Below are 16356 nucleotides of genomic sequence, written 5' to 3' on the forward strand. Positions count from 1 at the left end.
AGGTGGGGTTAGTGTGTGTGTGTGGGGAGGGGGGGTGCTGGCTTAGCACCTAGTTGCCAAAGCCAGGTTTTTCTTGATTAGAGCTTCTGGGAGGCCTCTTGGTCAACACAAGTATGAAGGACCCTAAGAAAACATGTCCAACCTTATTGTACAATGGGAATCTCAGGAAGTAGGATCTGTCACTGATACTCTCCCGGAATGTAGGCAGCACTGCTGGTACCCATTATATCCCTCTCTGCCTACCTGTCCACCTGAGAGGTCACCTGCACACAATCATGACACACAGCTGCCACTTGGCATATCTCCCTGTGAGCTTTGGGGGCAGCAGGGAACTGATACCCCCAGGAGGGGCCCAGCATTGGTAGTAAACACCGTGTTCTTTATTCTTTTTTTTTTTTCCGAGACAGGGTTTCTCTGTGTAGCTTTGCGCCTTTTCCTGGAACTCACTTGGTAGCCCAGTCTGACCTCGAACTCAGAGAGATCCGCCTGGCTCTGCCTCCCGAGTGCTGGGATTAAAGGCGTGCGCCACCACCGCCCGGCCGTGTTCTTTATTCTTAAAGGGACAGAGTGAAGGTATTTCCTAATCCATGCTCCTGCCTCGGCCTCCAGAATGCTGGAGTTACAGATGTGCCAAAGTGTCAGCATCCTTTATGCTTTGGGGTGTGTGTGCATGTGGTGACTGGAGATTGATGGGTGCTTTTCTCAATTGCTAGCCACCTTGTTTTTTGAGACAGGGTCTCTCACTGAACTTGGAGCTGCTCAGCAAGCTCCTGGGGTCCGCTAGTGTCCACTTCCCCAGAGCCAGGAGGATGGGAGTACACTACACGCCTGGCATTTGCGTGAGTTCTGGGGATTCGAACTCACGTCCTCGTGCTTGCGTGGCGAGCACATTGTCAACAGCCTTCTCCTTGCCCTCCTCCATTGCTTGCTGGCCTCCTGTCTCACTTCTCTGCCCTCGAGCTTCCAGGGGTCACCTCACAAACTACTTTGCCCAACACATCACCTCAGGGCAATCAAGGGACCATGGGGGAGTCGAGTCCTCACATTTCAGTCCAGTGCGCTTCCCTGCACACCAGAGGTTCTCACACTTAGTGCCAAAATTTTGGATTAGCCCATTCACCGCGTAGGGATGACCATTACCACGCAGAGATGGTTTGAGTGTATTTTCTTACATGCAGCTAGATTCCGGATGTGGCAATGTTGAGTGGTGACTGAGCCTTTGAGGGGTGGAGCCTAGTGGGAGGTAATTACATCGCAGGGGGTGCTGCCTTGGAAGGGCTTGAGGCCTGTCTCTCAGAGCAAGTGAGTTGTTATAAAGCAAACTGAGGCCACTGCACATAGGTGCTTACTTCCCACTTCTCTGCGATGTTGTGAGAGTCAGGGGGCTTTTACAGGGTGGGTAGGGGTGTTCACGACATGCTGTTTGGACTTTCTAATCACCAGAATCCCAAGTCAAATAAAACCTTTTGCTGTAGAAAGTGCCCTGCCTCTGGCCTTCTATTACAGCCACACAAAACAGACTAAAAGAGGCTGTGCTGGAGGGTGTTCAACATCCCTGAGGTCAGGGATGCTCCCTCCAGTTGGAAACCATGTTTGCCGTACCAAACGTCTCCTACGGCAACTCCCTGCTTATACTGTGACCACTGTTCTTTACCAACCATGTCCCTCACCGGGGCCAGGGAAAGAATGCCGAGTCCCAAGAGTCTTTGTCCCTATTACTCTTTAGAACCCATAAAGGAACCAGCAGGATCCATCCCTCCCCCAGAATCCTTTATTAGAGATGAATAAAAGAGTAAGTCTGAGATGAACAAAAGCTGACCCTGGGAGGCTCAGAAGCAATCCTGCTTCTTTAGCATCAAGGCGCATCCCAGCCTCCACGGTGAACAGACTGCTGGCCATTCACTGGGTGCCCCCTGGTCTCCTGTGTTTGGATTGGTCCGCCCCGTAGGACCCAGCAGCCAGTGGCTATAAAAACAGCTGTCCATGGTTGCTGACAGCATCTGTTTTCTAACTGGGGCTGAGCAGTGGTGGGATTTCTGGCCCTGGAAAGCAGACTCTTGAAGTTTGCTCTCCTTTCTTGGCCCCTCACTTCCCCTAGACTGGAAGGCTTCTGGTTTGATCAAGAGAACAGGGAGAGAAGTAGGGTCAGTCAACCCAGACCATTCCTTTCCTTCCTGTTGAACCAAGGAGGCAGGCAGACAGGTGAGTTGTACTCTACTTCCCAGCTGGGGAACACAGTACAGACTCCGGGGAGGTGGGGGGTCGGGGACAAGGCTCTCCCTCTAAAGGAGGCACTCAGAGTACTTAGCCTGCGCTGCATTGGCCTTGGCCAACTACAACTAGGTTGTAACAGTTGCAATGATCAGACAGGAGACCAGCTGACATTGGTCCCGCCTCTGAGCTCAGAGCCACCCTCTGCAATCTGGCTCTGCTCATTCCAAGTCAGTTCTTGAGACCAGTTTTCCAGCAAGGGACCACACCTGTGGGATGCTTGTCTTGTTCATGCGATATCCATAGTACCTTGCAAAGGACTGGATATAAAGCTGGAATTCATTAAAGGAAAAGACTAGACTGATAAATGGCCCACAAGACAGTGCCTGAATGTGAATGGTGGGGAGCAGGTCCACCCTTGTAGTGAGGAACAGTCCTGGTCTGGTAAAGATTGAGAGCTGTGTAACTGAACCTAGCCCAGGCACCCTCAGATCTAACTTCAGGACTGCCTGGCCCAGGACATCAGTCCCAACATAGAAGGACCAGTGTCTTGGTAGGGGTATGGTCCGGGGAAGGTGAGCTCCCAGTTCTGTGGTCTCAAGTCTCAGCTCTGAATGTCGGGGTCCAGTGTGGGCCATGCAGAGGGCTCAGCAAGGAGCTAGTCGTGCAAAAGTTGCAGAGAACTTGCCGGGAGAACCCCGGTCTTTGAGCCGTCTCCTTCTGTGAGGCCGACCTGGGAAAAGAAGAATAAGGAAGTGCTGTGGGATGTTCTGTATGGCAAATGTGTTGCTCTGATTGGTTGGTAAATAAAACACTGATTGGCCAGTAGTCAGGCAGGAAGAAGTGTAGGCGGGACAAGGAGGAGAATAAAGCTGGGAAGTGGAAGGCTGAGTTAGAGAGACACTGCCAGCCGCCACAATGACAAACAGCATGTGAAGATGCCGGTAAGCCACGAGTCACGTGGCAAGGTATAGATTTATGGAAATGGATTAATTTAAGCTGTAAGAACAGTTAGCAAGAAGCCTGCCACGGGCATACAGTTTGTAAGCAATATAAGTCTCTGTGTTTACTTGGTCGGGTCTGAGCGGCTGTGGGATTGGCAGGTGACAGAGATTTGCCCTGTCCATGGGCCAGGCAGGAAAACTCTAGCTACAAGGAAGACACTTTTAAAGCTCCTTTTGCATCTTCTCTGGGAAATGGCTAGAGTTGGGCTTCACTCAGCTTCGCACAGTCCTGAGCAGGAAGGTGGCACCAGGCCTAACACTGGCCATCTCAGTCCATAGCGTTGTCACTGTGGAGAGAGGTCTCCCCTCCCTCTAGGCCTGCTCTTGACCAGTTCCACAACCCAGGTCCTGCCCCTCAAACCACACACCCAGAGCTCCTACCAGAAAGTTCCTTCTAGACAGAGGCTGCCGGGCGGAGGGACTGTCGTCTAGACTCCGACCTCCCCGTCTGTAGGATCGAGTGCTCTCCGAGCTGGAAGACAAGGATGGCCAATGCCACTCTGCTGCCCGGAGCCCCTCAGAGGGACCCGGGTAGACAAACAAGGCCAGGGTGGTGGTAACTGGGAACCAGAGTCCACCAGGCCCCTAAGGCTGGGTCATCACAGGCCCTGGAGGGCTGGAACTGATCTCTCCCCAGAGGGCTCTGAGGATGTTCCCAAATCCACTGCTCCCCAAACTCAAGTCCAGACAAAAAAGGGTTTGTAGAGAAGAGAGGCAGGCCGGGCAGCGATGGCGCACGCCTTTAATCCCAGCACTTGGGAGGCAGAGCCAGGCAGATCTCAGTGAGTTCAAGGCCAGCCTGGGCTACAGAGCGAGATCCAGGACAGGCACCAAAACTACACAGGAAACCCTGTCTCGAAAAACTGGGAAAAAAAAAAAAAAAAGAGGCAGTTGGATTGACAGGTGAAGATTTCATGGGGGCTTAAGAAGGATCCATGCAGGTGGGGCTAAGCTTTTTCTCCTGCCCCTAACTTCAGTAGCCCAAGCCCCAACTCTTCCTTGGCTCTCCTGGCCAGACTTGAAAGCAGGTGGTAGTACGAGGAAAAAAATAAGCCACCCTCCACCCAGGTCCAGCCTACAACTTAGGTCCTAGAGTGAGACTATGCCCAGGCTTCAGACAGGTACTGTTCAGAGGTGGGGAGGCCAACACCTGCTCAGAGAGGTCAGGGGGCACACTGGGTGGCACAGCAGAGCCGTACCAACCTGAACTTGACAGGGAGATGCACCTCAGCAGGAGTGGTCCCAGAAGCCGGCCCAGGTCGGGAGGTGCCTGGTGGCTCCTGGAGGCCTTCTTCAGGACTAGGCGGGGCTAGGCTCAGTCCCCCAGGTTCCACAGAGCTGGTGAGGCTGGATGAGGAAGACGCTGGACTGTTTGGGTTCTCTAAGACCTCGGGAGACTCTGACCTCAGGCTGGGGGCATCAGAGCGATCTAGAATCACAAAGTGACATTTGTTTTGTAATTGCTCCCTGTGGTAATGTGAAGCTGGAGAGATGGCTCAGTGGTTAAGAGCACTGGCTGCTCTTCCAGAGGACCTGGGTTCAATTCCCAGCACCCACATGGTGGGTCTCAACCGTCTATAACAGGATCTGATACCCTCTTCTGTCACGAAGGTGTACATGCAAATAGAGCACTCATATACATAAAATAAATATTTTTTAAAAAAAGAAGGCTGGGCGGTGGTGGCGCACGCCTTTAATCCCAGCACTCGGGAGGCAGAGCCAGGCGGATCTCTCTGAGTTCGAGGCTAGCCTGGGCTACCAAGTGAGTTCCAGGAGAGGCGCAAAGCTACACAGAGAAACCCTGCTTCGAAAAACCAAAATAAATCAATAAATAAATAAATAAATAAATAAATAAGGAAAGTAGAAATACTTTTCTCCTTGTCCAATGTCAAAGCTGACTTTAGCTTCTAGGATCCATCATGTTCTTTTGTAACTCCCCAGACCCTCTACCACCCCAGCACTCTCATTTAGGAGGGTCATGATGTGCCGTTCCTGTTCATCCCCGCTCCTCAGCCTGGGCATTCCTGCTCATCCCCCAAGCTCAGTTTAGGCACTGCTTCCCTCAGGGAGCCCTCCTAACGCACTGTCAACTCCAGTAGGATCTACTCTCCCCTTTCTCTCCCGGCCTCCCGGAGCAAGTTCCATTCATCCAACACACAAGCCCAAGAGCACAGCCAAGCTCTGCTGGGCGCTGCAGAGGACCAAACCTGGACCTGCTGGGATCAGCACTCTAGGGTGTCGAGCCTCATGTTATGACCGACCGCTTCCCAGGCTCTATCCCCTCACTAGGCTCACACAGGGCATGCTCCACCAACTCTTGTCTTTTTGTTTAAGTGAAGCACTTAAGAATCTGAGCAAGACCAACCCGGGTTGGAATCTCACAACAGAAGCTTCAAGAACGGTGGCATGTCACTTAACATCTCTTCCTTTACCTGAGGAGAGGATGGCAACCCTAAGGGAACCTTAACGGGCAGGATGGACTTGCCGCCATTCATTCTTTGTTGTTATTTTCAGACAGGGTCTCAAGGAGCCCAGGCTGGCCTTAAACTCAGTATATAGCCAAGTGTGGTCTTGAACTCTTGATCTTCCTGCCTCCACCTCCTCAGAGCTGGAATTACAGGCATGAGCCACCACACTTAGCTCTGGCACGTACCCGCGGCTCAGTGCCCTCACACAGCAATCTCTCAATAAACAGCATGATCACAATACTTCAGGGCAGCCAACTATACCTCCACTGGAATGTCCTGCTCGCCCTGGGAGTATGGTCCTAGAGGAGTTTTTGACAGGCAGGGGTGGGGGGCTGTCCTCACTCTGGCTCTGAGAGGTAGCTGGTCCCGGGCTAGCAACGGTCTCGTAGGTCTTGTTGCTGATGTCCAGCCTCCCACTGCCCCAGCAGGCCTGAGCTGGGGGCTTCACAGGACAGTGCTGTGGGGACAAGGCCAGCTTGGTTTCCACAGCTCAGCTTGCTCCTTCCCACAGCAGGCCCAATATGGCTCTTGTCTGGTGCCCTCCAGAGGGGAAGGGCTGGGCCTACCTTTTCTTCCTCATCCTCCTCACTGTCAAAGCCATGTTCCAGGGAATGTCCCCATGGGTAGTCCATGTGGAGAGGGAAGGTGAGGGTCCCTGCTTGTGCCTGCTCCAGCTAACAAAAACAAAGCCTTGCCGTGTCAGAGGGCCAGCAGGGGTGAGGAGGGGTTAGAGGGCGGCCTCTTCCCTCAGACTCACCAGTTCCTCACACTCTTTGTGCTGTTTCTTCTTGGCTATGTCCAGAGCTGTCTCTCCAGCGTCATTTACTGTGAAGGGTAAATCCAGGGACCATGGTCAGAATCAAGGCAGCTTAGAGGTCAATATGGGCCTCAGAATTGGATTGTCTGGGTATGAAAACTGGCTCTCTGACGTCCTAGCTCTGTGACCTTAGGTGACCTACTTTGGACCTTCCTGCTGCCACCTAGGCATATTTATTGTTACACAAAGTATTTCCTCATACTAAGGCCCCTCATCTTAATTCACATGTCTTACTGAAGGAGAGCGTCACATGCCTCCATGACTCTGGTCCTTCGTTATGTATGGTGTGCAATACACAATAATGCAAGAGTCTCAGGTGTGCCCTGGGCTGTCTTGTGACCAAAGTCATGGGATGGCTGCAAAGCCCCTTCAGCCAAACAATTCTACAGATCAAGGGAAACAATCACTGTTTTCCACAAGGATTCTTCAACGTCAAAGTACTTCTAAAAACTAGCTGTTCATTCTAATATCTACCCCATAAAATGATTCTGCTAAATTCCTACAACACTACTTAATCTCTCTGGGTCTTTGTTTGTTTGTTTGTTTTTCGAGACAGGGTTTCTCTGTGTAGTTTTGGTGCCTGTCCTGGATCTTGCTCTGTAGACCAGGCTGGCCTCGAACTCACAGAGATCTACCTGGCTCTGCCTCCCGAGTGCTGGGATTAAAGGCTTGCGCCATGAGCACCTGGCTTCTCTGGGTTTTAACTGTCTCATCTATAAAATGAATATGATATCGGAAACTATCTGGTCAGGCTGTGTTGATTCACTGATTAACAGTACAGATCACTTATCATGGGGCCAGACACATGTTCTATAGTAAGCAGAGTAACAGTTACATCATTAGTGTACCCAGATTCAGATAGGATTCAGTTTGCTCCATCCCCACCTTTTGGCGGGCTCACACCTCCCATTTTACAGGTGAGGAAGTTGAGGCTCTAGAAGTGAATGACAGCCCCCACCCCCGGGGCCACAGAGGAGTGCAGAAGCAAGCCAGGAGTAGGAATATTAGGAGTATGCCTGCAAAGAATGTGCCTGCTGCCAGTGCTCTGGTCTGTGAGGGCAGGAGGCCCCACATGGGGCGGTCTGAGAGGAGTCTGGAGGAGGCATCAGGCCGCACCTGCCCCCACGGGAGCTCTCCCTTTCAGCAGCAGCTTGAGGCAGTCCAGCTGGCCGTGGAGCGCAGCGCAGTGCAGGGCGGTGTTCCCATCTGCGGCCTTGGCATCCAAGTGGCCACTGGAAGGAGGGGTCAGAGGGAGGTTCAGGGAGGGGGACGAGCAGGTAAGGGGGTCAAAGGGAGGTTCAGGGAGGGGACAAGCAGGTAAGGGGGTCAGAGGGAGGTTCAGGGAGGGGGACAAGCAGGTAAGGGGGTCAGAGTCCCAGGGAAGGAGACAGGGGCAGGGAGGCAGTGGGGGAGGCTGCTGGTGGCAGACGGGCTCTCACCCATTCTGGATGAGGAAGTCCACTAGGGGCAGGGAAGCCTGGCTGGCGACTCTCACGGCCAAATGCAGGGCGAGCTCTCCAGGTGCCTGAACACACACACATGCCTGAATTTCCCCTCACCTGCCCTCAACCCAGTGCTGCCCTCTTGAACCCGGGTTGCCCCAGCATCTCTGATTATGAAGTGGTCAGAAACTCCACGAGATGAGACCGAACAGGCAGACCCTCCCATTAGGGAACCGTGAGAAAGCCCAGGCAGTCCTTTATGGTCTCCTTCAGTGGTTCTTCCTGGGCCCTAGGAGAAAGGGTTCCCAAGTCTCCATTGGGCTGGGGCTCTCCTTTTCTCCCACATCCTCACAGAGATCTCTTTGGCCTCCTGCTTTCTAAGTGTGCCCATTCTGCCCCCCTTACCCAAGTGCTATGGTCCAGCTTCCCACCTCACCCAAGTGCTATGCCCTCACTGTCCACTAGGTGGCCTGTGAAGATTTCAGACGCGCAGTTCAGAGACATCCTGCCCCACGTCCTCCAGGGCTGGGGGCTCACTCAGGGCCTCACAGGCTAAGCTCACTATGCTCAATCACTGAGCTACAGCCCCAGCTGGAGACATCCAGTTGTTCTGTTTGTAAAAGATTGCCTTCATTTTTTGTTTCCAGTTTCATGTGCCTGAATGTTTTGCCTGCATGTCTGTGTACCACATGCATACAGTGCTCACAGAGGCCAGAAGAGGGCATTAGAACCCCTGGAACTGGAGTTACAGACAGTAGTGAGCTGCCATGTGAAAACTGGGGATTGAACCCGGGTCCTCTGGAAGAGAAGCCAGTGCTCTAACCACTGAGCAATCTCTCCAGTCACATAACATCCAGTTTTCAAATGTCCAATCAGTCACAGCCACTCCTGCTGACGAGATCATTCTGAAACCCTTCCTCCCTCATGAATGCATCTCCAAAATGTAGCGGCTTTCACTGCTCTAATTAGACCTGCCTTTTCCCACTTCCAAGGATATTGTTAACCCATGTTATAGACCAGGAAACAGGACTCAGAGAAGTTAAGTAACTGCCCTGGGTCACACAGCTAAGAAAAGATAGAGCCAGGATTCCAACCTAGGTCTGCTTGGCTGGAGTTATTCTCTTTCCCACCTAATGTGTAAGATTTGAGCAGATGGGGGCTGGAGAGATGGCTCAGAGGTTAAGAGCACTGGCTGCTGGCTGCTCTTCCAGAGGTCCTGAGTTCAAATCCCAGCAACCACACGGTGACTCACAACCATCTAGAATGAGATCTGGTGCCCTCTTCTGGCGAGTCGGCATACATGCAGACAGAACACTGTATACATAATAAATAAACCTTTAAAAAAAAAGATTTGAGCAGATGGTAGAAGATTGATCGTCACATCTGGTCCTAGAGGAAGTCTGAGGAGCATGTGAGTGTAGGTGGGTTAAAAGTGGCCCTGGGAGGGGGCTCTCACCTGCCCATCAGGCCCTGGCAGCAGCTGTCCAAAGTCCTGCCCATTGGCAAAGGCCTCCAGCACAGACAGGAGGTCCCTGTGGCAGATAGCTGCCCTTAGCCTCTGGGGCTCAGGTGTGGACTGGCGTGCAAACCTGTGTTCCACATACTTGGCCACAATGTAGTTCCTGCGGCTACTCCTACCAAGACAATAGACAAGCACAGGTCCTCAGAAGTTGTTCCACATAGTAGCTTCTGGAACCCCCTCCAGGAGAATCTGGTGTCCTGACAACTTCCATGTCAGAGAGCTCTCTCCTCCCTAGCCTTCTGACCCCAGATCCCTCTCGGACTCTGGGAACTGGGGAGCTAGCAAACCCCACCTTTTGAGACCGTCCTTACATGTCACTCTCAGCAGAGGGTTTAGGGCTGCCGTGGGAGGGCAGACGGGCCTCCATGACTTCATTGAAGTGGGAGTTTCCGATGTTCAAAGCCAGCTGGAGGGAGAGCACAGTGTGTTGAGTCAGCCAGGAAAATCACGGGTTAGGACAGAGCCCCTGGCAAGGTTCAGCCTTCTAGAAAGTGAGGCCCTTCCCCACAGTTCCCCAGGTGCCGCCCCTACCAACCCCACTTTGGTTACTTTGGATCCATTCCCAGTTAGCCAAGCTCGGTCTCCCAAGCCCGGCCCCACACCCCTCACATTTCTCTCTGACCCCTGACCCTGCTCTCACCAGCAGCTCGCAGGGGCCCAGGAGGTCCAGGGTGAGGGACTGTATGCGGGAGAAGCGCACGCCCAGCTCGCGGTGGACTCCGGAGCACTGGATGCAGGTGAGCACACCGAGGTTGGTGCTGAGCCACGTGGGGTCTGCAGAGGGACGCAGCTAAAGCCTACAGCCCAGAGCCCCTTCTCCACACCTCCCACCAAACCTTCCCCACCACTGACCTGCAGCCCCACAGTCGCAACAATGGCCATTCCCCGGCCGACTCTTCACCTCAGCGATGAGCATCTTGGTGAGGTCCTGGGGCTCTGCATCCAACCTGGCGCCGCCCCAAGACCACTGGCCCCCACTGGGCTCCCCATTAAAGGCGCTGCTCAGTGCTTCATCCTTACTGTTCTGCAGCACCGACACCCATCTGTGCGGAAGGAACAGGCAGACTGGGGACAGAAGACCGGGTGTGGACCGAGCTCCCTGCCCCATGCACGCTGCCCCTACCACAGCTGGCCCAGAGCGCCACTCACGCCTCACACTCCAGCTCGTCCTCTGCATGGAAGTGGTAAGTACGGTTGTCTGTGGGTGAGAGAAAAGGGCGTCAAGCCCACAGATCATGCAGGCCTTCCCCAGGACAAACCCCTGTGTGCCCCTGAGATCAGGCCCTCCTAAGTGTCACCCCCTTCAGAAGTCATCTCCAAAGTAGGACCCCAGCTCTCCGTACGAGGCCTTGGCTCCAGGGTCAGTGCACAGCACACCCCCACACCCAGCACAAGCACAGCATGCCCCCTACCCCCAGCCACCACCCCACTCTACTCTCCTTGCTTCCTACCTCTCCCCCTTCACCCAGCCCTACCAGACCCCAAGCTGTTGTGTCTAAGGCTTTAACCATATGACACTCTGCTTCCAGACCCCATGGGTCCCAACTATCAGGGAACAAGGTCCAGACCTGTAAGAGACAGTTCCAGGCCTTGCCTCTCACTGTTCCCATGTGTGAAGTCCCTTGTAAGACTGATGGGGGAAGTCTGCATTCTGCTTCCATGCCTCCTACCCTACTGCCCCCCTTAAAGCCCCCCCCCTTCTCATAAATGCTACAATCTCTGTGCCTCTCAGAGCTAAATGCAAATGCTCTCTCTACAGCAGTTCAGGTCTTCTGAGGGTCTCTATGCATGCCTCTCTCCTCTGGACAACCGGCCCCCCATCTTAGAGTCCTGGGTCCCCTCCTCATTCCTTCCAAGAGGGTTGGTTCCCTGAAGAAAAGAGCCTTTAAAAAAAATGAGACAGGGGGTTGGGGATTTAGCTCAGTGGTAGAGCCTTGCCTAGGCCCTGGGTTCGATACTCAGCTCAAAAAAAAAAGAGAGAGACAGGGTCTCATGTAGCCCAGGCTAGCCGAAACTCCTCATGTAGCTGAGGATTACCTTGAACTTCTGATCCCCCATGCTGGGATTACAGGTGTGTACCACCATGCCTAGTTCTCAGAACAGAACCCAGAGCTCTGTGTGTGCAAGGGTGTGATCTACATTCCTGGCCTGAAAGACCAGCTCCTTCCCAGCCTGCCCTAGATCCACAAAAAATTTAAATCAGTTTCAAAAGCCAGATAAGCCAGAGCCATTCAAATGTGCTCTAATGGCCATACTTTATATATATATGAAAGTAGATGTATTTTCATGTTCAGCGGGACGGGAGGTGAAACCCTGTAGAGTACCAAGCCCTTGAAGTCCTGGGTCTGCAGTGGTAGCCTTTGGCTACTTAGTGGGACTGAATCCAGAGCCCTGGCCTCAGCCCCTCAGGAGGAACACTGGGCAGTGTGGGGCTGGCAGAGACTACTCACGGGTCACCAGGTCGAAGCACCGTTTATCCTCAGAGTTTGGCCTCACTTGACACGTCAGCAGGGTCAGCTTCACCGGGGGCCGGTTTATCTGTGGGAATTGGAGGATGGAGGACACACGTGTTACCCCTGGGCCTACGAGTCCTTTGTCTTCTATTAAATAATCACGACAGTCCTGTTCCTCCTGGGGAGGGGATGTGGACACTGTCCTTCCTCCCAGCAGGGATCTCTAACACTGGATCTGAGGGCTCCACATCTGTCTGCTCAGAGGTCTCACCATGCTGTGTGAGATGGTCAGGCAGCCATACTTGACGCCACACTTCCTCTTCTGCCAGACTCTTCGAATCCTAAAGCCCAGAAGGACAGAAGAACAATGACCAGTGGCTCACATCTAACTCCCCTGCATCAGAGAACAGAATCTATGACCTTTCCCGCTCGTTGTGCTTCGCTACGCGCGGCCCTCGAGAAGCTCCCAGTATGAGGGGGACAGCCTCATGCTTTGGAATTCCTACTCTAGAGGGCCAACACGACTCTGGTACCCTGAGAGCTTCTAGCCTGATGGAAGAAACGAAACTCATGGACCCACTTATTTTGTGTGTGAGCATGCTAAAGCACAGGAATGGGGGGCAGAGGATGACCCAAGGGAGTCAGTGTGGTGGCTTGAATGAGAACGGTCCACACAGGCTCATGTTTGAATACCTGGTCTCCAGTTGGTAGAACTGTTTGGGAAGGATTGGGAGGTGTGGCCTATTGGAGGAGATGGATGTGTCATTGGGGAGGTAAGCTTTGAGGTTTCAAAACCCATGCCATTCTGTGTATGTTCTTTTTCTGCCTTGTGTTTATTGGTGAGATGTGATGTCTGCTGCCAGGCTCCCTGCCATGATAGTCACGGACTCACCCTCTGGAACTATAAACCCCCTATAAACTCTTCCTTCCATAAGTTGCCTTGGTCATGGTGTCGCTTCAGAGCAATAGAAAAGTAACTGAGACCGTCAGTTCTCTTTCTACGGTGTAGGTTCCAGGGACTGAGCTGAAATGTTCAAGCGTGGCAGTAAGCACCCTTACCCTCTAAGCCAGTGGCTCCCAACCTTCCTAATGCTGTGACCCTTTAAATAGTTCTTCACGTGGTGACCCCAACCATAAAATTATTTTGATTGCTACTTCATAACTGTAATTTTTTTTCTACCATTATGAACCATAATGTAAATGTCTGTGTTTTCTGATGGTCTTAGGTGACCCCTGTGAAAGGGTCATTCAACCCTAAAAGGCAACAGTTCTCAACCTGTGGGTCACGACTCTTTAGTGGTTAAATGACCTTTTCACAGGGGTTGCCTAAGACCATCTGCATATCAGATATTTACATGACAATTCATAACAGTAGCAAAGTTACAGTTATGAAGTAGCAATGAAAATAATTTTATAGCTGGGGGGTGGTGTCACCACAACATAAGGAACTGTATTAAAGGGTCACACCATTAGGAAGGCTGAGAACCACTGCCCAAAGGGGTCATGACCCACAGGTTGAGAACTGCTGCTCTAAGCCATCTCACTGGCCCCTTTGAAAATGAAAAGCTAATGCCAGGAAGCACGGCATAGTTGATGTTTTTAGTTTTAGGCATATACAGAATACTGTATAAAGGGCAAGGATGAAGGCGTATTAAGTACTTGGTAAGTCTTAACTGCTGCTAGATATCAAACTCATGGATATCCCCTGCCTCAGCCTTCCAAATGCTGGGGTTAAGGGCATGTGCCATGGATGGCTCTGTTGCTTCAGTTCTTGAAGAACAACCTTTAGTGACCTAAGAGTCATGTGCCCAGTTGTCCTTTGATAACTGTATACCATCAGACTGTGCAAAATGGTCCACAGGAATATAAGAACAGTCCTTGGGGCATCCTCTCTAACCCGCATGTCCTAGCCGTGTGCCTTGGGCGAGTTGCCTAAGCTGAGTCACTCACCCATCACTTTTCTTGTACAGGAAGCCCACCTTCTCAGTCCCAAACTGCTTGTTGCCTTGGTGCTGGTGGATGCTGTAGCCGCCCCCTGAGTTCTTCCGGTTTGGATGCTCCTGCCCCTCAGACATGCAAAGGAGACTTCAGGGTGTCTGGGAGTGAAGAGCCCCGTGCTGCACTGCTCCTCGGGGGACGGGGGCTGTAGGGGGGTCTCCCTCCCTCCCTCCCTCCCTCCCTCCCTCCCTCCCTTCCTCCTTCCATATGCCAGGGTGGGGTGGATGGGTCAGACATCTCTTGTAGAATGATTCAGGGCCTGACCTCTCTGCTCTCCAGATGCAGCATCCCTCGGAGGGAGTCCCGGAGCTGGGTCAGCTTCTGCAGTTCCTCCTCCTGAGCTTGCCGAAGCTACAGGCAGAGGACAGGGTCCACAGCCAGTGAGAAGATGCTGCAGGGCACAGCCTGACCCAACACACTGGGGCATGTCTCACTCTATGACGGGAGCCAGCTCTCCACACTCATAGCTTCCCAGAAGGACGGGGAATTGAACCCATAACTGAGGGACAGGCCAGCCTTACCTCATGGACCGAGGCTGCCAGCTTGTCGATGAAGGGGGACAGGCTCTGAGCTGCCTTCCAGCCGTCCTGGAAGAAGCTAAGAAAGGCCAGAGGCCAAACAAGGGACCAGGGAAGGATGGAAATGTGGACAAGGCAGAAGTTGGAGAAGGTCTCCCCCTATAGGGCACCCTGGGGCATGCAGCCTGAGGGTGAGAGGAGGCATGCAGAGGTGAGACTACAGGTTCAGATCTCACTGACTAGCCTTGAGAGCTTGATAAGTGGGCCTCAGTTTCCCCATCTATAAAATATGGATAAGTGCTTTATCTGCTCCAGAGGTGTTGGGGGATGGGTGGGATCACCATGCCCGATCCTTAGTGCCTGGACCATGGTGAATACTTTATACAGTAGCATCATAAAAAAAAAAGTATTGCTCATGACGTTCAGACATACATAGACCTGGAGGGTCTCAAGCCCCGGAGGGGTGCTTTGTCCTGTCCCCCACAACGCATTAAAGGTGGAGGCGGGGGGATACTTACTTGTGCTGGGCATGGAAGAACTTGATGAGGCTCTGAAGGAAGTCTGGGCCTTGCCTCACCTGACTTTCTCCAGCTTTGACAAGGTACTGGCAGAAGACAGGACAAGAAACGTGACGCAAGTCAGATCCTGGTGACGGGGTTCTGTTCTCCGCCCCAGGGCTAATCCTGTTAGCCGTGACTGAACCTTGGTTACATCCTACAGGCCAGCTGGCCAGCCCTAGGGCCTTTGACTGGAGCCTTGAGGGTCTGGAAGAGGCAAACAGGAAACACACCCAGCCCGTCCTCACTGGGGCCTCACCGCACCTCACACATATGCAGCTGGAAGACCCGTCGCTCCCGCTGCGTGTCATGGGACAGCTCCCCGTGGCTTCCTCCTGCGACCCTGGCTCGGTCCCTCTCCTTCTCCAGCTTGGCCCTAGGTCATAAAGAAAGACATTTGAACAAGACTCACCAACCCGTACCCCCTCCACCATCCCTGCTATGACGCCATGGGGGTGCGGGGACAAAGCCCCTCTCTGTGCCATCTGTGTGCTAGGGCTGGCAACAAGAGAGGGTGGGCCAGGTCTGGGGAGTCCAGGGGGTCACGGAGGAGAAAGACACGAATCAAATCAGAGTCAGGAGAGTAAACGAGAGACCTGGCCTCGTCACGGCAGCTTAGGAAGCAATGTCTGTGCTGGGACTAGAACCCTGAGACACCAGTTTGGAAGGAGCTAGGCCTGGGCAGGAGGCCTAGACCGTGGGATACCGTGAGGTGGAAGACTCAGGGAGCTGTGCAGAGATGGACAGGGGTGGGATACTGCCTGAGGCAATGGCAATGGGGAGGCAGGACCACGGTGGGTCTGTTTCCCACCAGCTAAGCTTCTGGGTGGGCTTGAAGATTTTATGCCAGAGGTGATGAAGACCGTGTGGAAACAAGGATGACTAGTTCTGATTAGCTGGAAGGGACTTAGAGGATGTGTGTGGGACAGATGACCACAGAGCCTTGGTCCTCATGAGCTCACAGAGCTTCTCAGTCAAAGCTCTGAGAGCCTGTGGCACCCAAGCTGGGGCTGCAGCTCCAGGGCACAGAGCTCGCCTAATACTCATGAATGTCTGGTTCAATCTCCACACCTCCCCTCCTAAAGAATGAAATAACTAGGGCCTCTCCCCTGCACCTCAACAGATCTCCAGGAGAACTGTTTCTCTTCTTTGGGGAAGGTGGGTCCATCTGTGGATAGTTTCCAGGAAGTCCACCCACAGCAGCCAAGAGTGTATTTGCACATCTCAGGCTGGGTGCTGACATCCATGAAACCCACGTACAGGAGACACTTGCTTAACAGTTCTGCGTCCCAGGGAATGTGAGCCCTGAGCAGAGCAGAGCAGGCACATGGGTTGGGACTACTCCCAGCTTTGCAGCCAGTGAGTT

The 16356-nt window shown here is 53.0% G+C and overlaps 1 protein-coding gene across 3 annotated transcripts in view; it reads right to left on the reverse strand.

The window, feature by feature from the left end:
* Nucleotides 1–1136: 1136 nt before the first annotated feature.
* Nucleotides 1137–16356, reverse strand: part of Asap3 (ArfGAP with SH3 domain, ankyrin repeat and PH domain 3) — a 45313-nt gene continuing 30093 nt past the window's right edge. The window contains exons 6-25 of one of the 3 annotated variants that reach the window (XM_052717421.1): nt 15255–15366; nt 14952–15037; nt 14437–14512; nt 14180–14266; nt 13868–13977; nt 12189–12258; nt 11915–12002; nt 10614–10662; nt 10317–10507; nt 10105–10238; nt 9776–9870; nt 9399–9576; nt 7940–8025; nt 7617–7732; nt 6441–6508; nt 6250–6357; nt 5945–6140; nt 4442–4644; nt 3597–3687; nt 1137–2944 (exon numbers count right to left, since the gene is read on the reverse strand). In XM_052717421.1, the coding sequence (XP_052573381.1) occupies nt 3610–3687; nt 4442–4644; nt 5945–6140; nt 6250–6357; nt 6441–6508; nt 7617–7732; nt 7940–8025; nt 9399–9576; nt 9776–9870; nt 10105–10238; nt 10317–10507; nt 10614–10662; nt 11915–12002; nt 12189–12258; nt 13868–13977; nt 14180–14266; nt 14437–14512; nt 14952–15037; nt 15255–15366 (2131 nt within the window). In that variant the 3' untranslated portion in view covers nt 1137–2944; nt 3597–3609. The other 2 variants (XM_052717420.1, XM_052717422.1) reach the window with 2 other exon arrangements.

The sequence above is a fragment of the Peromyscus californicus genome, unplaced genomic scaffold (genome assembly GCF_007827085.1).
Source record: "Peromyscus californicus insignis strain IS unplaced genomic scaffold, ASM782708v3 Scaffold_5__1_contigs__length_169319896, whole genome shotgun sequence".
NCBI lineage: Eukaryota > Metazoa > Chordata > Mammalia > Rodentia > Cricetidae > Peromyscus > Peromyscus californicus.